At 33.2% G+C, this 24,162-nt stretch overlaps 1 protein-coding gene across 1 annotated transcript; it reads left to right on the forward strand.

Moving 5' to 3' along the window:
- The first annotated feature begins 1,233 nt into the window (after positions 1-1,233).
- LOC130446518 (dual specificity protein phosphatase 18-like) lies at positions 1,234-23,828 on the forward strand. The gene is made up of 3 exons (XM_056782830.1): positions 1,234-1,451; positions 12,352-12,622; positions 21,256-23,828. Exons 1-3 carry the CDS (start codon positions 1,348-1,350, stop codon positions 21,568-21,570), a joined length of 690 nt encoding a protein of 229 aa, XP_056638808.1. The 5' UTR covers positions 1,234-1,347; the 3' UTR covers positions 21,571-23,828.
- The last annotated feature ends 334 nt before the right edge of the window (positions 23,829-24,162 follow it).

The following is a 24,162-nucleotide window of genomic DNA, read 5'->3' on the forward strand; positions in this document are numbered from 1 at the left end:
CCTGATAATGCTCATATAAGGACATTATAAAGTTTACCTTACTGGAAAAAGAATTTTATCATTTAGGAATGTATTCATTTACCTTTGGAAAGCCTTTGACTTTATCATTTAACATCATTTGAACTGACGATGGAAGAGTGCTTTGACAAGATGTTATAAACAATTTTTATCCCATTGATCCCGAGATCGGTAGCAATCCTAAAAGTTTTTCTTTTGGACGTTGGGAAGACATGTATCTGATAAAAACAGCAACTTGTGTAGTGTCTTGTATGTCGCATGACTAAGCAAAAAAAAGTTGAATATATTCCATCGGCAAATATGTTACATTAGAAGACATTTTACATATTCCATCTTGTACTCTTTTGCAAGATTTCTAGATTGTTTTGATCTCACGAAATAGTTCTTTAGATGCACTATGAAGCAATTTTTGACGTGTGTCATGGAGTAGGAGGCGAATAAAGTGAGTCTAAGTCGCTGAAAGATATAGAATAGAGAATAAAGAGCTTCACCTCCAAAAAGTCACATGTAGCTCGCGAGCTACAGGTCTCCAGCCCCTTTCCAGCCCCTGGTGTAAGAAAAGTGTGTTTGTGTGAAGGTCGAAGAAAGAAGAACAGATGCTAGATCTATGTGTAATCCTAGTTGTAAAAACGGTGGAAGCTTGGTGATGGTTTGGGGATATTTAGAAGACAAAAGACTATAAAGAAATATTGAAGGAAAATATGGTACCAACGTCTTTAGAATATCCTGAAAAACGATTTAAGCCAAATAGACGACGATTATTTGTCGAAGCTGCTATATAGAATATCAAAACAAAAGAGTGTTTTATCAATGAATTAAAAAATTAAGTTTGTTACAATTACAGATAGTAGTTTCATTATTAATTTATTATTATTTAAGTAAGCTCTTTAAAATATAAATATCAAAATCGATCACTTCAACTATAGGATGGGCAAAAAAATTTGACTAGTAGTGTACGTCAAACTTATAATAAATCGTTTCATTCAGACTTTCTCTAACCCTGTACTACATTTCAGCACAAATTAGTTTTGTTTACAATACACATGGCAACACGTAGCAACTGTTGCGTAGAAAAGCTTTAAGGAGGAAAGCAGTGGAATTCATATATTTACACAAATATTCGGTTGGGGAATGCCATGCTCGCGCTGAACCCATTGCGCAAGCCTCGCTTATTTTGATTACAGTTTAAAACTCAGGTAATTTGCGGCATTCCATGACTCAGTCGCGCTTTCAGCATATGTTCAGATCTACCAAAGAATTAAACTTTCAATGAAAAATAGTGTAAATAATCTTGAATAAATATTTATATTGTTTTCTAAAATTTTTATTATGGAAGTTGAAAAAATTATTATACCTACTAAAGGTTATGGTGAATCGAAAGAAAATGTAGTGCAAAACATACTACAAAATCTTCAGGATGTAGAAATTAGAGGGTATGTATCCTATTGAATCTTTTTATTTATACAATTCTTAATTGCAGTGTTTGAATTATTGGCTTCTATATCCTACAAATATCATAACTATGTCTTTATATAATCGATTTTAGCTGTATATAACAAATAAAGTGTAGATCCTAACACACTTCCTTGAAGGACGCCTGCTGGAATTGTGCACATTCTGTGCAAGCATCTTGGTATTCAATTAAAATGTTCACGCTCTTCAAGTAAAACTCTAATACTTGCAACATCATATAGAAGATTTTTTTTTAGTTTAGATAGTAGCCCCAAATACTAGACCTTATCTAAGGTTTAAGATATGTCTTATAATGCTACCGAGTAGTATTTTTTCCCTCAAGTTGTCTGTTCTTTTTATGGAATTTTTCTCAACACTTTTGGGAGCACCTGTAGTGAGCTAATAGGACGGTACGACGTGACTTCTTCTGCGTGGTTACTTGGTTTAGGAATCATGATTATTTTGGCAATTTTATATTGATTAGAAAAGTATCTAGTTGTAATTATGTGCATTCAATGTGCTCGCCAACCAAGTAATGGAAGAAAGTTCCGAGATAAGAAGATTAAAGCTCTATAGGCCAACAAATCTGCGTGACAGGTTTAGATGAATTAACATTAATTAACATGAGGTGAATAATTAATTTTAGTCTTAATTAACCAACATTTTTAGATAATATAAGGGTACGTTCATTGGAACAATCTCTTTTATGTTTCTTTGAACAGTCGCACCAAATACTTATTGTCGTATATTATTTCATATACTATGAATCCACAATTACACTGGGTTGTTCAATATTACAATAATACCATGCATTTATTGTTTTAGCAGTCTGGAGTTAATTGAGAAGCAAGAAAAGCAAAAAAATCTCTTGCTCACATATAAATTGTCCGATTTTTGATTTCTAGCTAGCTTTGTATAAGGATCACACCACTGACTTCTTATTTTTATTCGTGATCACATCGGTAGACCTAAGTTGGGAGACGACGCACCAAATGCATTTCATCTTATCCAAAATGCTCGCTTTTCGATTTCTATGTTCTTTGAGATTTGTCATAGTCTCTCTTTGTCTCTGTTTCTCTATTTGCTTCAACTTTGTAATTCTCTCGTGTGGATTTCTTCTAATCTTTTCATATATCTATAGTCCATTCCTTTGGTGGTTAAAGGAAACTAACTTTCCACTCCAAACGAATGACTATAGTATCTTGTTTATAACTTGTGATCCTTATTTTTTTCGGCTTTTTTCTACATTGATTGGAATTTATTTTGTATTATCCACTACACTTTCCTTCGTTGTTTGTTTATTTGTGAATGAATCAGCAATCGTATGACAGAATTTTGCTTTGAAGTTTGAGGTTTACAAACAACTTTCAAACTCACTTAAATTGATTCTATGTTTTTCCTTATATTCTATTTTGATTGAAATAGTGAAATAGCTCACTGTGGTCACAATAATTGAATGAAATTTCCACATCAAAATGGATATTTATTTTGATTCTTGATCATAGTGTTAGACCTAAGTCTATATAGTTTGGGAAACGACGTACAAAATGCTTTCTGCATTATCTAAAACGGTCACACTCAGCTTTCTATTTTTCCGCTCTTTGAAACTTCTCAAAGTCTCTCTGTGTCTCTCTTCCTATGCTTCCTTCAGCTTTGCGATCCTCCTCTATTTTGTGTGGATCTCTTCTCGTCTTTTTATGTATCTTCAGTTAATTCCTTTTGTGGGAAAAGTGAACTAACTTCGCATTTTAAACGAATGGATATAGTATCCTCTAGCTAATGATATTTGTCTCATTCTCTTTTACCTTTACTGAAATTGATTCTGTACTGTTCACTTCACTTTGCTTCATTGTTTGTTGGTTTCTGAATAAATCTGGAATTATACATATTTCTACTATTCTCATTGATTATATAGATTCTTTTTACACTTTCAACAGTCTTTATTGAATGTGTTACTATGATGAATCAACTATAAAACACTGAGAATGCATGAAATGGTCGCTTGATCCATTTGAAAATTCATAAGTTTGCCATATGCTATACTTTCATATTCGCCCATTTTAGAATTACCTCAATTTCACGTTAGTAAAGCGTTTTTCAGCTCGTGAAAGCCATTTATCGAGGTCGTGTGTGAAAATTCGTTTAAGCTTCGTTCACACTGAGTCTTACTCGATTGGGTTCTTCATTGAATGTTCGGAAGTCCTCTCTAAGCTTTACTTATTGTTTGCTTAGCAGGTCAACATCGTCAACCACATCCTGTCTCAATTGGTCCTCGAATATAATATCCGTTTTTAAAGCTGTTTTTCTTGTAATGAAAATTAATGTCTAGAATAGTCTGAGTAGAAATAAAAACAATGCAAGCTCAATTAATTTTTTATATAGTCGTGAGAAAAGTATAGTCTTGCGTAGCTATAATTCACTCAGATGATAGCACTTGCCTGCTGGTCTTACCGTCATCATTATACGCAGGTTGTATTTATTTATAATGGAATGGTTTTCAATAAGTTTCCTCCTCCTCCTAAACTATTATACCCATATAAAGTAGTACTATCTTTAGAAGGTCATAATTTTGAAATTTGTGAAAAGTATTAAGTTTCTGGGCATTATTTTTGATAAAAAACTTACGTAGAAATAACATATTATCACCTCAAGAACGTCTGCTAAAACAATCTTGGTTTATTAAAAAAAATTGCCAGCCATAAATGAATCATGTGAGAAAACATATAAAACAACTTGACATTTTGCAAAACAATGCACTGAAATCTCTACCGTCGAATTTTGGATTGAAAAGCTTTACTGACTCACCGGAGAATCACCCCTTCGACTTGGAAGAACCCAACTGAGTATGAACTATGCAGCATCAGTTTTGTCAAATGAAAATAACCATGTAAATCACAACATTAACCCAGATCCCTTTGAACACCTCTTTGAAAACAAACAAACAACTATTATTTATATATATATATATATATATATATATATATATATATATATATATATATATATATATATATATATATATATATATATAAACACCCTAGCACTGGAATTACCAGATCTCTTTCCAATTAACATAAATATCCCTCCTCCTTGGACAATCTCTATTCCCACTGTCAACGTTAACATGAACTCCATTTTCCGTACAAACACCTAATAGCCTAGGAGCTGCAGTAGTACTGGAGAAAGAAATTGACACATTCATTTAAACTGTCTTCATATAATAACGTCCATATTGGAGAGCTCTATACTATATTACAAGCATTAATCATCGATAGAAGAAATCAATACAATTGAATAGCCATGATTACAGGCTCTATGAGCTCAATTCATACCATTCAACATTTTTTTCCTAAACAACCAATAGATCTCAACATTAAAACCCAATTGCACATTATTCACCAATCAAAAGGCAAATGTATCAATTATTTGGGTCCCATCACACACTATTTGGGTCCCATAGCTCAGTATTTGGGTCCCATTACACACTATTTGGGTCCCATCACACACTATTTGGGTCTCTAAAGAAGCAGCAGATAACAACGAAGCAACAACTGTGCGCGAAGTGATAGCGAACGACTATAAAGGGATAATCAAAACCAAAGTTCAGTACAAGGGGCAAAGTGAGTAGAACAAATCGCAGTCGAGAGTAAAATATGAAAAACCCTTTGTTCAACCATGGAAAAATAGTTTTAAAAATCGTATGGACCAAATTAAAATCGATAGTTTAAGGCTAGGGTACATAGAAGTGGAACTCTCATTTTTATTTAATAGAGAAATCTTACCAATATGTGAATCTGGTAATGAGAATCTAAATACTTATTGTTGAACTCTCAGAAGAAAAATTCGAAAGACTAACAACTTCCCAAACTACATAATTCCTAATTAACAACAATTGTGATACTAGAAACTTAATCAAATATCTAAAAGACACTCAATTGTATCACAAATTGTTAACTAACATGTCGCTAATAACCTTTGAAGTTGATAAGACAATAAATTCTTAGCAAAATTCTTACGTATCCTATAATTTGATGCGGGGTAATTGCCCGATATTAAAAACATTGCAATTTCGAATGCATCTCAAATTAAAAAGACTTTGAGATGCCAAGAATGCATCACTAGTAATTTATGTTTATATTTATTTCATGTATCGGTGAGAAGTGAACATATGTTGTGCTGAATTCCAAATATATTTTATCAATTTATACCTACAGTTTCGAAAATAATTTCTTTGGAATATATTGTGCCAAGAATTTTTTATTATATTGAAATAATTAGTATAATCGAAGTAATTTGATATATAAAGGTGCCAAATCTATATACCAAAAGAATCTACAAAACATATGCATTTCTAATTTTAATCAAGAGATTCTCAGTGAGAACGTAGTGAGAACTTCTTTTGAGTAGACACTCACACTTCAGTTCTCCGCTCGATAATGATGGATCGGCGATTTGCTCGTTACTGTGAAACATGCGAGTGTGGAGTCAATAAACCTTCTCGCCTGTTCTCACGTTCTCACGGCAAAGATGGAGAACAGCGCGAGAACTTGAGGAAAATACGTGAATCGGTTCCACATTCGCATTTCTCACATGTTTCTTGCATTCTCGCGAGATTCTCGCCGCTCTTGTTTCGTATACTTTACTTTTGCGATACCTCCACAGAAAAAAGTCAATAGAAGTAAGATTCTGGGTGGCCAAGGGATGTAACCGGAACGGCTTATTAATTTCCTAGGGAAGAAATCACGAAATAGCGTCATGGTCTCCATAGCAGTGTGTGGCGTGGCGCCATCTTGCCCATGTCTGTAAAGTGAAGACAGTATGTTCTCTCAATGTTGGACATAAATAATCGTTAAGCATTCACCTATAAGCAACACAGTCTACGGAAATAGCTTACCTATGACGATTTTCGAAAAAATAGGGTTACTTGTACTATAGTTTTTGGAAGCTGCTCTTTTGGGAACGAACGGACGCGGATTATCGCGCAAGCTTGCCGCGACGAGTTCAATGTTTTTATTCGTTCTCGACGTCCTGCAGGGTCCAGGTAGTGGGTTATTTTCTGCTTAACTTATTGCTCGGAACCTTTGCACTCATGATCGAATCAAATCTTCACTTGGGGCGTCACTTAACCATCGAAAATTGTAAAGTGAAAAAAATCTTCGTGGAGCAATTGCACACGAATCTTTGGCTTTGAAATTGACGATATTTCTAGGATAAAAAAAATCACTTTATTATTGTAAGAGCACACCTCAAAATCTCTAAGGCTCATGAAAATTTTAGGTGATTTCAGAATCCCTAATACCCCGAAGCTATTCTGTGGTTTACAATTAGTATTGTGAAATAGTTGGTTCAATTCAATTTTGCAGTTTAATGTCACAGCAGTTTTTCGGAAAGGCAGTTTTTGAGATATTCATTTCTTTCACAAATTCTCTACTTTAGTACATCAATATATTTGAGAATATTTGTTATTATGATGAATATGCTGGCTGTTTGATCAGGATGAAAGCAAATTCCAAATACATCTCGGTAATTCTGGTTATGTTTTGTCAACATCAATATATCAATAAATACGCTGTGTTTCGATTGTACAATCTAGGTTGATAAAAGTGTTCTTCTTCATATAATAGCTTCACCCTTTATTTATAATAACAGGTACAACATTTTTTATAGTACTTTTTTTCTAGAAAAGACTTTTTATAAGAACGGTTGAAGCACCCAAAGATAAATACAAACTTTTTTTGTCTTCAATTTCCTTTCGTCCAAATTGAATTTTGAAAACCTTACAAAACAACTTTGAAAGGAAAGTTAAAATGATGTTAGCTCACCGTGCATTCAAATTTTTGGATGAGTTGCTGTGGTTAAATCAAAACAGCGTTTTGGTTGGTTGAGGAGTTTCAAAGTACTTTACCGCGACTTTCCACATCATTTCAATGCTCCACTAATGTAAGAAGACCGCGGAAAAAGGCATTATATAAAACAAAATGACTATAGTTGGTGACTGCTTCAAAAGTAGTAGCGAATACAGAAAGGAAAAGAAAAAGACAATCAAAACATAAATGAGAGCCTAGTTTCTGCTAGTTCTTCCAATTGTAAGTAGGGTTCCTAGGAAAATACTAGGCAAATGAGTTGAAATGAGATAGTGGACTATTACATAGACTTTAAGTCTAAAACTAACAACATACAAGTAGAAGAAAAAGTGGTTTATGAAAACAGGTCATGACTTCTTGCCACACTATTATTTTTCAAGTAAATTGAAACAAGCTTGTTCTGCACCAAAGAACTATATTGTCATCACAGAATAAACAACAGACAACAGAAAATAGTGTTACGATGTGAATGCACGTCTTAAAAATGATTTTTGAGTTTTCCACTTTTGGGAAAAAACAAAATATATATTTCTCATAAACTTGACGTAATATCCCTTAAATTAAAAAAATTACAACTGAGGTCGAGTAAATTAAGGTCATGAGTTTTTCATTGGGAGCCTTTCATCCCCTGGCGTCACGCTCAAATCGTCAGACTTTTTGTATAATAAATAATCTACCACACTTTAATCAGATACGTTCTAATTTTTCAACGGATCGATTTAGTTCTACCAATCGGATCAATTATCCTGGATGCATTTTCTAGGATAAAATACTCAGAGCTGGAAGTACTCAATGGGGTGTAAGGATGCTCCCTAATGTTAATCTACCGTGCTCGAGTAACTCCCAAAATCACCTTCTGGGCTCCCCTACTATAATGGCAGATGGAAGGAGATTAATTCAAATGCAGAAAATTAACTGTAATTTTTGTTCGCGTCTCGTAATTTTTATAATTTTTTCATCTATTTCTCATAATAATATCATTTGAGTTCACTGAATGGAAATTTTTCCAATTTTTTTTTGAATAAGTTCCATAAAAATCAATTATCTTTGTTATTAATATATTTTTTCCAATCTGTCTTTATTTTGATATACAACAAATGGACTGTTATTGAGAAGTATTCAGTATTATTTATTTAAAAGAGAGTGAGCTGTTTGTGCTTCTTGAAGGAGTGCCTGTTGTTTCATGTCGTGAATTCTTGTGAAAATATGCGTGCTATTTGTCCTAGAAACCATGCCAACCTATAAATTGTGATTTGAACGACAGAAATATGGGTTGTCTCTTTACATAGATAAATACATGGAAGTTTCAACATTTTTTTATTTGTATGAAATACACGATGATCAAAATAATCATCATACTACAGAGGAGCTGTATTCGACGAATCAACAATTGGTAAAAGTACGAAGTCTGGCTGTTAAATAACGAGACTGGTTCCATCGATTCAAATCGGGTCCCTTTCAAAGCAGATTTAAGGTAAAATTTTTCGAACCGTCTCTTTATTGGCCTTTACAGCCTCGGCAATCATCCAGATACTCATTCGACGATCCACACGCACAATTTGGTTGATTTTGGTCACTGTTTACGGAATTGAAACAGTCACAGGCCGACCTGAGCGCTGGCCATCATCAATGCTCTTTCGGCCCTCACTAGAGCGCTTACACCACTCAAAAACACACACACGAGATAGAGAATTGTCCTTATAGGCCTTTTTCAAAAATTTATAGCACTTAGTCCGAGTTTTTTTCAATTTAACGAGAAATTTGAGATTGATACTATGCTTCACGAGAAAAAAACATAACCGCTACTGCACAAATACTATAATAGTGACGAAAACGCGTTTTGGGACGTACATAAAGATATCTAGATACCCAACGCACTACTCGTTTTTTACCCCACCTGTCTAGGGCGCCTTTCAGGCACGCGGTCTCGTTATTTAATAGCCAGACCTTGTATAGTGATTAATATAATAACACGGGTAAAAACGTTGAATAAATAGAAGTTATACGACAGCGATTTGATAGGAATCACTTGACAGAAATAAAAAGAAGTGGAGCTGTATTTGATCTAGGGAATAAGCAGAATGGGATAGTTAATCTTTTGTAAATCTGTTTTTGCAAACTATTTTCCAATTCCATCGAGAATTCCGGATATATAAAATTGAGTTTTGAGAAAAAATCAGCTCCCATTCTTTGTTTCAAAGCACTAGACCGTCGATTGCTATTATTAGTTTTAGGACAAATATTGGACAAAGAAGTATGTGGTAAAACAAAAATAAATAGAGCTCCAAAGAAGACAGCATGCTGGAATGCAGGAGTATGACAGAAAAATAAACCAAAGAAAAATAATAGAAACAATATCTACAAATTACAAACAAACAAAAATGGAGTATGAGTTTGTCTGGGTCCATCAGATAACTTGATATGAATTAATTCGAGAGTCTCTCTTTTTCACTTTTGTTTTTTTATTTCTAATACGATCATTGTTGGAAGCAAGCCTAGGTCAGTAATCAGAAAGGTCGACTAGATCGTCTCCAATAACACCACTACCGCCACTATAATCACCTCAATCCCCTGCTTTTAAAGTATGTGTGACATTCAATAACTATGTACTGAGAACCTATTTCATGTTTGATAAACCTAATTGTTGATAGTTAGAAATATGAGGTAAAACACGTTTTCTAAGTCTAACGTTCTCGCTCATAACCGTCCACTTCATATAATTTTCCATAACAGTTTCCAGCTAGAATTTCCATATTATTGGAAAATTCAGAACCACAATTCACATGAAAATTATGGCAACACTCATTATATTTTAATATTTTGAATGTGCATGTTTTTAGAATTTTATATTATTACGAATAGAAGAAACACCAATAGATACGCCGTTTGCAACATTTATTTTAAATCAGTTTAATCTACAGAGGACAGAAAGTTTGATTTACCAAAACTTAGAAAATATCAAAAAAATTGTACAAAACATCTATATAAAAAAATGAACGGTGCTTAAATTAAAACCAGCCAATGAATTTATAATAGCGTGTGTTGCCACCCCTCGCTCCAATTACAGCTTCCATTCGTCTTGGAAGCTTATCGTGCATTAGCACAGAGTTGCCACCGATATGAGGCATATAGGGAAATACATGGGGTTCTAGGATATTGGTTATGTACCTGTCAGCATTTAGTCTTCCATCATTCACTGGAACTAACTCCGTGCGAGCCTTGAAAGAAATTCCTCTCCAAACCACAATAGAGCCACCACCAAAGCTTTCAGTTTGACAAAAATTAACCAGATCGTGCCATTCACTACGTCGCCTATATACTCGTACACGCCTATCTGATGAATACAGACAAAAACTTGATGCATCCGTGAATAAAATATTGGACCAATCTTGAATATTCCAATTTGCGTGTTCTCGAGCAAATTCCAATCTTGCTACTCGATGTTCTCTGGTTAAGACGTGTACCTCTAGATGGCACTCTGGCTCGTATACCTGCTTCTCTCAGCCTATTTTTTAACTGTTTGTAGGCTTATTCGGACATTACGTGCAGCCAACAGATCTGTTTGCAGCCTTCGAGGGGTGGTATGCCTAATTCTTAACGCCGTTAACTTCAAGTAACGATCATCTACTACCGAAGTTACCCTTCCGCGGCCTTGTCCGTGTCTTCTGGTTAGCTGCCCTGTTACTTGGTAGCGAATAACAATTCTGAATATGGCGCTTTGTTGAACTCCAATTACCCCGGCGACGTATCTTTGACTGCCATCATCTTGTATGAGCGCGATGATCTAGCAGCTTCATACAATAACACAATTTGCTTAGAAAGTTCTCGATCTTAATACATTCTCGAAGACAGAAATGACTTACTTACATTTTTGCTTCCAAAAAAATTTGTAAGAAATTGTTATATTTTTTTGCTTTTAACAAGAAATATCTATTAAGTTTATACATATACAGATTGTCCCAAAAAACTAAAATTAAATATTAAAAATATCCTAAAATACCAGTGATGCAATAATTTTTGTGGTCTGTATACTTCTAATATCGTTTTCAAGATCATAATATGAATGACTTTACTTTCATCACTTTTTGACAACATCGAAATGTTTCAGTTTTCGAAAATGTCCAGAACAAATTTAATACTTCCAGTAACAACCCTAGGAAAGATGCGATACTTACTTAGAGTTGTATGTAATTCATCCAAAAAATTATACGACGAAGAAATATGCTATGATCAACGAAAGTTTCGGTTTCCAATTTCTGAATTGATACATATACAGATTGTCCCAAAAAACTAAAATTAAATATTAAAAATATCCTAAAATACCAGTGATGCAATAATTTTTGTGGTCTGTATACTTCTAATATCGTTTTCAAGATCATAATATGAATGACTTTACTTTCATCACTTTTTGACAACATCGAAATGTTTCAGTTTTCGAAAATGTCCAGAACAAATTTAATACTTCCAGTAACAACCCCAGGAAAGATGCGATACTTACTTAGAGTTGTATGTAATTCATCCAAAAAATTATACGACGAAGAAATATGCTATGATCAACGAAAGTTTCGGTTTCCAATTTCTGAATTGATACATATACATTTTCATCACACCTCTGTTTAGTCAGCTAATATTGCGCCATAATGTTAGTTGATCTTATTAAAATATATTATAGATGAATATTGAAGTTTTTCTGTTTCCATCCAAGCTTTATCACTACCAAAGATTGAATAGAGAAAACAGAATATTGTACAAAACCACACTTCACAATATATGTATTGTGCAAAAACTTGCAAAGAAAAAACGATATCCTGGGCTACCCCATATCTACCCACCGTATAAATTGTTGCGCTGGAATGACTGCAGCGCACGGAGATTATTATTATCCAAGTTATATAATTATAATTTTTTCAGTTCACCGTTTTTATGAAACTCTGTAGTATTGAAGCGCTCATACTCTAGCCATCATTGGTGTAGGTATTGAATTTAATAAAGAAAGTTTATTTATTTTTTGTTCCAGAGTAGAATCTTCTGAACTACTTTCAAGACTACAACCTTGTGTATCTGGAAACATTTCAGAAATCACTGAAAATCTCATCTTAACATCAGCAAGTATTGTGAATCCACAAACTTTAGAATTGTACAAAGTTTCCTGTATCATTTCCTGTGCTCCAGAATTACCCGTTCCCATACATCGAGATGATATCCTTTACCATGCAATCAACATCATAGATTCTGGTTATTCAAGGATATTGCCATTTTTTGATAAAGCTGCTGATCTTATACATCAGGTAAGTCATCAACACGCCAAAAAATAGTGATTATCTTTTTGTTTTTTCTCCCTTCACACGTAGAAGTTGTAATATATTAGTCAAGACAACTTCTTTGTCATTTTCATAGTGTTTCATCTTTCAATGCACCATAACTTTCCAAGATAAGTCAAAAATACGTATTGAAATGTCAGTTTCAAGTTTCAAGTATCAGTTGTCTTGTTGATTATTGAATTTCAATTATCAGAAGTCCTTGTGTTATTTGGAAAATACAGCGAGAAGAACAGAACTCAGAACATATGATGGAAGCTATAGAATTAGTACGAAAGGGTTTTTAGGACAACACTTGTGCCAAAATCTACTTTGTTTGGATTATTTTCCAGAAATGAAATAACTCCAGAGAAAACTATGACCACTCCATTACAAGAAGAAAAATAGTTTTAGTTAAAAATTTTGAAAATTTTTGACGATGGGGACTAAAATTCGTGGATTCACGTTGTTCGGCTTTATAAGAAGAAAGTAACAGGAAAAGACCAGCTGTCAGGTATTTTGCTTCCTAAATAATTCAACCTCCTTCAAGTCATCTATAGATTAAGGTTTAAATCGCATATACAACGTTTACATATCGGGGCTTACTGAAGTACAAAGCTGAAGACCTCAAGTGGTTGGCAGTTGATTCAACAGGGGAGGGGTTCATTTATGGCATTGTTGTAGCTACGGAAGCCACAGGTCTATTGGTGCCACCTTTCATCAAATGTTCATGCAAGAATATGAGTTATCAGTAATGAGAAGCATTCTCCAGGTGCAGTTACCATTCCCATCCATTAGAATGGCTATAAATGTATACACCTACTATTTTCACCTACTAGTTCAAACAATTTTTCAAACATTCTAACTCTACTTCGGAATTGGATGCATTACTTCGTTTTTCTCTCATACACGTAATTTGAATGAAGAATTATGGATACATTGAATTCTTACCACACAATACCTTAACCCAAATACTACAGCCACTGGATAAACTCTCATGGCAACCACTGGAAATTGATTATAGTGAAGTAGTAGTAGTAGTAGTAGTAGTATAGTATAGAGTACGTCTTTATCATGAGAAGTTAATTGGCAACACTCATTGGTCTTCCATCCTCCTGAACAACACGATGCAGTTGAAAATGGTTGTACAGTGCACATTACGTCAAAGACGGTAAGTCCCCAGTCTTAATTGATGACCAATTTAAGAAGACGTATGCTTCTTCATTCAAGCTCCTACCACTCGATAAAAAGCATTTCCGTAGTTTCTAATAGGAATTCGGGACTATTAACTCCATGTGATATCAATTTGGTAAGAAGAGCAAACCTAATAGATAAAGAGAAGTAATTGTTGAAGTAGTCTCGTCCTCAGCAAGTGAGACATGGACAGAAAACAAGAGTGAAAAACATGAGAAGAAATAAGGAGAAAAAAAGCAAAAGACAAGATTAAACTTCATTAAGATTGAATTGATGAAGATATGGTGAAGTTTGACCCAGTGAACCTGCTGCTTTCATAGGATACTTATTTTACTACTCTGGACTCTAAAGAATCTTCTGTAGTGTGTTATTGGTTGGTTAGTGAGTGAGGTTTCATTTTTTGTTAATGTTTATAGTATCTGATATTTGGGGAATCTACTAAATTCAGTTACCTTCATCGTTACTCAGTTTTTGAGAAAAAATCTTGTTCAAAACTATATGGAACAAGCTTCTGCGAAGGATAACTCGAGAATTTTTTTCACTTGAGAAAATGAGAAAATCAGTCCAACTAGAGCTTGAATGATGGCTGTAAAGATCGTTTGCAGGCCCGGTCTCTAGGATATCAAAGGCAACGACGTCTCTCAACGACTAGAAGATGAAAACCACCAATGTATCCAAAATCTACTTTAATTGAAGTTAAAAGTGTATCTATTACATCCTGAGCAGTTTTCCTGCATGACAAACTCTGTATGGATGGATGGATGGATGGATGTTTGATTTATCAACTGCTCCACTAACTTAACCACGAATAAATTCAATTCTACTTGTACTGTATCGTACTGATAGCCATGTATTGAATAATTTCATTGTTTTTAAGGGTATATAAATGATATTGTTACGAACTCGTACATGACATGGACCGTGAAGACGATCCTGTTCGGTTCTAATGGAAGTCTAGTATTTGGCGATTACGTTGGTGGGCAGAATTCGTTTGTCTTATTTGCTTTTAAACTTTTATCAGGCGACTTGTTTATATAATTTTTTGAGAACCAATTTCTAGGAAAGCTTTTTTGATTATTTGTTTGTTAAGTTTCTAAAATGATTTAGAAATTCATATTGGGCATACATACTAAGTTGCTTATGGGCTACGAAGTTTATAATTGATAGTCATAGTGAATGGAACGAAAGTAACCAATGAGTTTAGATAAGTTAGAAAATTAGAAAAATTTGTGATGAATTAATTATAATATTAGTTAGTTGAGTCTAGTGTTTAATTTAATCATTTCTAGTAAATTGAAAAAGTAAAAAACAGTTTAAATGCTTTAGGAAATGAGAGAAACTTTAACATATTTTGCAGACCATGAGTCTGAACATCTCCACGCTTAGTTGCGAATAAAACCTTCATCATCTACTACTCAAAAGTAGTTATCATAAGAATTCTTAACCTTCATCCAGATCAATACCGAAACGTAGTTTTTTCTCTACAACCGTGAAGACGGAACTGAATATCGATATGCACTAGAAAAATTTTCTTAATAAATGATTTAGATTCTGTTGATAAAAGATTTAAAAACATTATGTATTATACAAAAATCACAAATTGAACATCTGCTAGACCTCGGAATTTTTTTGTTGAACCATTTAACTCAGATAAAGACATTGAAATTTTTGATGTGACCTTAAAATGCTTTTTATATCGTCGGACAATTTTCGGAATGTATGAAAGCAAAAACAAGCATTTGGAATTAGGTTTGTATAATAAATCTGACATTATTCACATATTTTAGTATTTGTGTGCGATACAAATAATTATTTTGGAAAATATGAAAAATTTGATAGGTTTTTCTGGCGAAATTTAAAATACAGTGTCCGAATGTGAAAAAATAACACTTTCTATACCCTATAGTGCAGTCAGATAATACTTAATTTCAATCAGAACAAATTTAAGGCTATTTATTTGTGAATTACATCCACCCTCATTAAATAAATGAAATATCTTCAAGGGTTTTCTAACAAAATCTTCAAAAATAGTATCATCTGATGTTTCCTTCTAGAACTTTTGTAGACATCAAGTAAAATCGTGAAGATGTTTCATATCTTGACATGATATGGAGGTATCTTCAAATTTTCCAAATCAGTCAGTCAAAGTTTTTAAAAAATCGATCTTAATAATAAATTAAGAGGCACTAAGTAAAGTAATCGGGATGGTTATTATATTGAACATCATTGGTCAATTCATCTTCCAGAAAATTTATCATTTAGTCACGGCCTAACTGGAACAAAGTGATATATTGAACCTTCAAACTGTTGGTGAGTTAATAATATTTGTGAATAATGTTATTAGCTGTTTTTGAGGAATCTGTCAATAAAGCAGCAGAGAGAAAATCTCCTACATACTCCTTCTGAAGCAAACGTGAAAGGGAGGTAACCACTAAATTCACTCTGATGGTGTGCAGAAATTTTGCAGGGATTGGGGAGAATTTGGGTTGGAAACCTGTAGTGAATATTCATGGTGATAGTGAGAGCAATAATCACGTCTGGGACAGTAGTCTGAAGTACTGGAACTGGTTTGAACACCACGAGAATCAATATCTCGATGGTTCGATGTTTATGTACAGCTATGATCATGGTAACAAAATATTGGAAACTGTGACAGAAAAAACCTCACTCATATCGTTCAGAGAATGAGTCACCAGGGAAGTCCAATGTCTTAATATCCAAGCTGGTATGAAAATGACTGAAAAAGTTAAATGGGTTAGCTAAGAAGAATAAACTTACGCTTCAATGGATTGCGGGGAACACTGAATTACAGGAAAATGAAATAACTGACATACTGGCTAAGAATATTTGAACTTAGCCTTAATAGTAACCCAGGTATATAAAATGGGTCTATTCCTTACCGAAACATAGTTATGTGGAGCTTACCAGGTAGATCCGCCTAAATAAATAGAAATCTAGAAATACGTGTACTTTATTTGGATACTATAAAAGATTGTCGCTTAAACGATGGAAATGTTTGTTGTTTCACTGGTGAGACTCTTGCTTATAAACATGCCCTACTCCAAGAAAAACGTAAACTTATCAATAAATCAAATATGTAAATGGATGTAAATGTAATATATCTGACAAAAGTAAGCGCCAATATACCCAAATATATAGGAATTGATGTAATTCGACTTCACAATATTTGATGTGCTCGTTATTTATTTATATATTTATTAGCACAGGAATGAGATTGCAGAACGTCAAAACTAATCCCATAACACAAATTACTATGCTCATATTACCAAATGAACATTATTGACTTCTTTTGGAGTGTCGCCTCTATTTTCCATAAGTATTATACGTATTATTATATAAGTATAGTTTCGGTTCTTGTTGTATGAATATGATTTAGAACATTGATCATACAAAAGAAATACAAAAGCTTCAGATACTGTTTTTTTGTTGAAAGCCATGATTTCTCGACCATTTTAATATTGGGAACAAAAGTTATGTAGAAGATCTTGTGAACTCTTCAATAGAATATTTAAATTCAACCCCTTCATTAAAAATGAATATTGTAGATCCCGAAACAAACATATGGGCACGAAAAAAACATGATATTTGATTTTCCTACCAATTGATCAGATCATCTGGATTGGAATGTAAGCACATTGATAAAAAAAGCAAGGAAAAACTTATCTGGAGTGTAGATAGATAGAGGAAGAATGCGAATCAATTTCGAGGTTTTATTGAATTTTTCGAATGGAGTTGGAGGTCAATAGCAAATGAATTTCTTCGAAAACTTTAATAAATAAATCCGAAATGACTACTATGCCACAATATGTGAGCAAAGAAATAATGAAAATGTTTGAAAGGTATGTTACGAGGAAATGAATCAAAATTGGCTAGAAAACTTTTATTTTGATCATTAGAACGCGGGCTCATTGAAGGATTTGTTGTATACATAAATAAGAAACTGAATTAGCAAAAACTGATACGCATCATTTTATTTTTGTTCTCAATATACCTTTCAAATCGTAGCCAAATCATATGATAAATTTTAGGTGAAAACAAATTTTTTCTGGCTGAATCATACATTCCTATCACTCTTGCTAATATTACGAGAATAACTACAAGTGGTTTGTTTTTGTATTGCCGGTATATCCGATTTGGCAATTATAGATTTTCATTGGCACGAGTCGAAAGGGTTAACAAACACATAAACATGTATGATTTAATATCGTGATTTAAACAGACGAATCGTGTCTGCTTATTTTGCCATGTGTATTTGTTATTTATTTTTAGAATATTTTTATTGGAAATTCAATACTGTGCTTTCTAAGCATTTTTTCCACAATTTCATGATCATTTTTAAGATATTTAGTTTCTGGCGTGTAGGCTTTTAATTGGTAGTGAATTACGAACGAATTGGATAATTTGCTTGTCAATTCAATGGCCGCTTTATCAATTAAAATTTTTGTGTTAGATACCTGAGTCAACATTCAGTTATAATCGACATCTGGGTTTATCCAAAATAATTAGTTTATTAATTTACTGGTGAGATAGTATCTCTTCATTTTTACTGGCAGATATATCAGTTAACTGAATGAAGGAAATGATAAGAATTGGTATCTGAGTATGAGTATTATGTTTTGTGAATAGGCTTCAGTATATGATGGAAGAACTAACTAATTCGGATAATAGAATTACCAGGACGGAATGAAGCTTCAACGGACCTATACCAAAGGCAGGTAGTCCTATAATCCTAGAGGGGAATGCAAATGGACTATTACAGAATCAACAAGAGCTGCAATCCATACTAGAGATAGAACTAATTTCTAATTAATTAATTAATTAATTAATGCCTTATTTCAGAAACTCATTTCAAAAAATAATAATACATCAGATACCAGAAGTACTTGGCCTGACCCAGACATAGCGGTAGTTGATTGAAAAATTGAGAATGAAAAAGAAAAAACTATTGGCGAGTATTATACAACATACAGTAAATCCTCAGGACATCAGTCTAAAGGCTCATTCAGACAATGACATTTCATGTCGTGGCACCTAATGCCGTGATGTGAATGCCGCAACAATGCATTGTCTGAACAGTTGAATGTCTCTATGTCCCACTGGTATAATTTTGCTCACGCCTTTCTTTCCAAAAACGAATAATTAGAACTGCAAATTGCGAAAAGACTTGGAATCCTCCAATTGCAATTCCCTCATCAGTGTTACTGATGCACTTATAGTGTTCTTACGTCTAATCCACGCTGTCACAGCATTTGATACCACGACATGAATGTCATCGTCTAAACGAGCCTTTTAAGATGGGAGATGATTCCAAAGGAAGTAGTGGAGTTATAATAAGTGGCAATATTACTCATTACTGGAGATTAATGCAAGCTACAACAAAATCAGTCCCTCAGGGGATCAAAAATAAAGTAGAGTTGGACTAACTTGATCGCACGAACTAAGGACAATAACTCCTAAAATGAAATAAGAGATGTTATAAATAATAAGCGCCAACTAGAATGTGGGTAGTGTTAAGATAGAGCTCCAGAAGACAAAACCAGACTGAATAATGCTACCCAACAACTGAAAAGAAAAATTCAACATATCAAGAATAAGAATGTAAGTGAGTGTTCAACGAATTGACAAAAGACAAGTCTACGGATTACTCACTATGAAAAGCGAGTGAAAGTTTAAAGAGGAAAATCATCCAGAATCCTCAAATCAAAAACCAAGATAGTAGCTGGGCTAGAAAGAATCAATAAGTAGCAAATAGATTTGGAAAACTTTGAGCACATAGTAGCTAGTAGCTACTAAAGAGAAAGAACGACTTAAACTGATAATAGAAAATCAAAACAAGTTGTAAATAACCCATACTACTCCAAAGGAAATAGTCACAGTGATTTCCAAAAATATCACAACGAAAAAATCTTCTGGGATTCAATTAATCACCAGGGAAATTCAAAAAAATTTACCAATGAAAACTATTATTGAACCATTCCACTATAGACCAAGTACACAGGTTAAACTATTTCGCATGAAGGGCTCAAATACAAACTGAAGAAACTCTTGTCAGAACAATATAAAAAATTTTTATAGTCGCACATAAGAAAACGTGTCTTTAGAATAAAGCAAGTAGATGCTTGCTCGGAATTAATAACACTATTGAAATATTTGTACACGACACAGCTATCATAACTACAGGCTACAACTTCGCAAGAGTGGCAGTCAATATACAGACATCTAGAAAAATTTGTTGCATGTCAATTTCACTTATTTTGGGATATATATTTGGAATCAAATCCAAATATATAGGTTTTAAATTTTGAGTTTGTGAAAACAACGAACAAAAAAGATCATGTAACTTCTTCTACGATAAGTTAGTGCTTCGTGTCAACATCTTCGAAACTCTATTTATTTTCTAATACCTCATTAACATTAAGAAAATTGGCAATGTTGATGATTTCTTCATCATCATCATCGAGTTCATCAAATAAGAAATGCATATAGTCATTATAGGAGAAATATTTACTGGAGGTAATATTTTGAAAAAGTAAACAATGTAAAATATCATCAGTTTTATGTAAGACTAAAGAACTACCCTCTGAGTGCCGCGCCGGTAACGTTTAAGCCTAAGTTTGTGGATGTCATCTATGAAATATAAAATAATCTAGATCTCTAGTTTACGCAGATGTTTGAGCTTCAAACTTATAAAATCGTACCTTCATACAAGGAACTTTCAGAAGAAATTGAATCAATTTCGTCGTATTTACAACCACAGATGTCGATTAAGCTCAACCTCCAGGAAGTGAAAGGAATCGTGGGCACACAATAGACAATTTAGTATAACTATCATTTTAAGTATTTCTGCCACATTGATGAAGTCTATCAGGTCAAAGGGCTCAGTCATGGTCGTAAACACGTCACGTATAAGCAAGTACTAAAATAAGCAGTAATTTCTTTATGATATTGAAGGCGTTTAGCGAAATATTTTGAGTTGTTTCGTAAGAATATTGATCTTTGAGACTAGCCTGGATATCAATTGACTAGGTACTCAATAGATTTTATGAATACCCATTAGTACTACTTACTAGTCTAATTTTTTGCAGAGTAGACACTTAACCTTGTTGGACATAGATCTTAGTGGACTTAAGCGGGACTAGGGGTGTATTTTAGTACATTATTTAATGCAAATATCCAGAGTTGAGAACTGCATGGTATTAGACAAGGTTGTAGATAGTTGCCCGATAATATAGAGACCCGCTTTTTTCTAACCCTGTTAATCTCACTGAAAATTGTAGATCTATCATTTATCAATGTAAATTAGTACAGGTTGCCCGACTGCTATACAGATACAACGCAAAATTATATGAGTTAGACCCTAACCCAAATATAACATACTGACGTCAGGTTAATTATGATCTTTTTTGCAGGTTTCAAAATTAGGAGGTAGAACGTTAGTCTACTGTGTAGCTGGAGTTAGTCGATCATCTAGTATCTGCTTAGCTTACCTAATGAAATATTATAAACTATCATTACTCGAATCATACAACTATTTGAAACTTCGACGACCGAGGATAAAACCAAACTGTGGTTTCTTCAAACAACTAATAGAATACGAAAAGCAACTATTTGGTTGTAATACAGTCCAAATGGTTTACAACGAATTTGTTCAAATGGACATACCTGACGTATATGATTCCGATTATAGACCGATTACTACTTTTTCTAAGAAAATCGGACGATAAGTCATTAAATTTTGGGTGTATGTGTTCAAAATGATAAATATGTCGCATATCGCTAAATAAGACTACCTCATACGTACTTAATATTTATTCAACATTTTGGTTATAGATTCCAGACAATTAGCATATTTCCATTTTGATATTTTTAAAAAAGGTCTATTTTCTTTGTCCCATTTTGTGAGCTGTAGCAAAATTTTGGGTGTCTTGGAGGCAGAACAGAAATATGTATATGGGACTATAAACAATCATGGGAGTCAAGTCTAGTGACCTTGCCGGTTAAGGAATGTCCACAGAGCGACTAAGAACAAAATATTTCTTTCCATAGCAAAACCATCGAAGCCTTGACTATGTGTCGTATCATCCTGTTGGAACTACATATGTGATGGAAATGATAGTTGACCTCACAGGCGGATCAAAAATAACTTTGTAGTCATGCAAGCATATTCCTACTATTAACATTTATAGTCTGGCTTCATTCATTTCCAATAAAAAGGTTCAATGATCCCAATAGTAGATAAAGCGCAACAAGGAGATATTTTGAGATGATGTAATCATTTTCGTTACTTCAGTCATGAGTTAGGAGTTCTTAGAGGTCAGTGACAGCAATTCTGCTTGTTAATTTGACCTATTAAATGGAAATGAGCCTCGTCGTTCTAAAAAAATTAATTAACACTGCCAAATTTCTCCAACATCGTTTCACAAACATTTCTATGCGAAACAAACTCATTTTATTTCCACTGTTCCACTGAACGATTTGGATTTTGAAAGGATATAACTCTTTTCCAAAGTTCATGGATCATCTCTCTTGAAAGTTCCAATGAAGCTACTCGTTTCCGTATTTAGAGTCGTGTATTTTCACATAAACTCTGTTATACCAGTTCAATATTATCGAGGGTCCTTGCATATTAGCTAGACCTCGACCAAGAAGTGTTCATAGTCGAGGGAGTTGTCCAAAATCTTTGCACAAAGGAACGAATTGAGTTTAACTCTTGGTATCTCTACCAAATGTGACAACTAACCTGTTAGGTACACCAAGTATGGAATCTAAGTCCACTGACGGTTTTACTGATCCCAATCTAGCTAGTGAATCATCTTCGTCGTTACCTCCATTGTGTAGATGTTGGATTAACCCACTCGAACTTAAAATGCTCCTATCGATGAAAAAGTGATGTCACTAGTTAATAAAGGAGAATTACAGGTATTATGATAGAAATAACACCAAAAAATTATCATTTCTTTGACAACACTGTACAAAGCTGAAGAAATTTTGGTAATGAATAATATCTTATATCTTCAAATGAGCAATCCTTTTATATGTTAATCTCGGAAACAGCACCAACAATTTTTATGAAATTTAATATACAGAGGGTTTCGTAACCGGTAAATCGATGTAGCCAAGATTTATTTTTAGGAAATGACGATCTATTGATCATCAACTTTTTTTAATGAAAGAAAAATAACAGGGTAGTTCCATTCCTAAATATCTGATTCTTATGCAAAAGTCTTTTAAAAGGCTCATTTTGAAGGTTATTCTATGTGTTTTAAAACAGATCTGAATTTTTCAATTTTGGGATTCTCCAAAAATAGCCATCCTTCAACGAGCAATAACTCAGTTATTATTATATTATATTATATTATATTATATTATATTATATTATATTATATTATATTATATTATATTATATTATAATATATTATATTATATTATATTATATTATATTATTTTATATTATATTATATTATATTATTGAATCTACAGAGGTCTTTCAGAAACGAATCTCTTTATTTTTTAAGAGCTACAAGTTATTCATGAAAAACAGTGAAAAATATGCGTTTAAATCTTCAATAACTCTAAAAGTATCAACTTTAGAAAAAAAATAACGAAATAAATTTTTATCTCCAAGAAGGGGTCACTTTCACCTCCAGGATAAAAGCACCTTTCGGCACAGGGTAGATTTTGAAGGTTATAAATACTAAATACCAATTTTCAACAAAATCGACCTTGATTATCAAAATTCCATGGGAAATTGGCTGGTATGTGGCCTAAAAACTGTGGTTTATTTCATAGAATTCTATGTATTATATTTAAAAATTTTTGTACCTGCTAGAATTTGAAATAGCTGAATTGTACTATTTTCAAGTTAACTATATAGTAATTATATCAAGAAATCTCCAAAACAGCATTGTTAAACCGATGTATTAAATTTATAAATACGTAGTATGGGTTTTAGTAATTAGATATAGAAAATGATAAAAAGGACCAATTAGTTTTGTAAGTTTTTCTAATAATAAAGGAAATAGTATCTAGTTATTCCCTGTTTTATTATTAACAATAAATAATAACCTATTATAACACGTAAGGCATCTTCTTTCCTTCCTAGAGAATATCCTCCGAGAACTGACATTTGAACTAGCAATAAATTCATGAAAGTTTGCTGTTTTATTGGACTTCAACACGGATATCGAAATTGTGAATGGATTTGAAGCAAAGAAAACGTGTGTATTGGAAACTTCCGTCAAAGAGAGAGAAAGTTAAATAAAAGAATATTTTGGGATGTGGACGGAAAAAATCTAGTCTACATCAATTAGGGAAAG

The sequence above is a fragment of the Diorhabda sublineata genome, chromosome 7, assembly GCF_026230105.1.
Source record: "Diorhabda sublineata isolate icDioSubl1.1 chromosome 7, icDioSubl1.1, whole genome shotgun sequence".
NCBI classification, from domain to species: domain Eukaryota; kingdom Metazoa; phylum Arthropoda; class Insecta; order Coleoptera; family Chrysomelidae; genus Diorhabda; species Diorhabda sublineata.

Excerpts from the sequence above, each read along its gene's own strand:
- LOC130446518 (XM_056782830.1), top strand. The coding sequence starts at position 1,348 with ATGGAAGTTGAAAAAATTATTATACCTACTAAAGGTTATGGTGAATCG. Across the intron at positions 1,452-12,351 it reads CAGGATGTAGAAATTAGAGG|AGTAGAATCTTCTGAACTAC; the intron begins GTATGTATCCTA and ends TTTTTGTTCCAG. Across the intron at positions 12,623-21,255 it reads CTGCTGATCTTATACATCAG|GTTTCAAAATTAGGAGGTAG; the intron begins GTAAGTCATCAA and ends TCTTTTTTGCAG.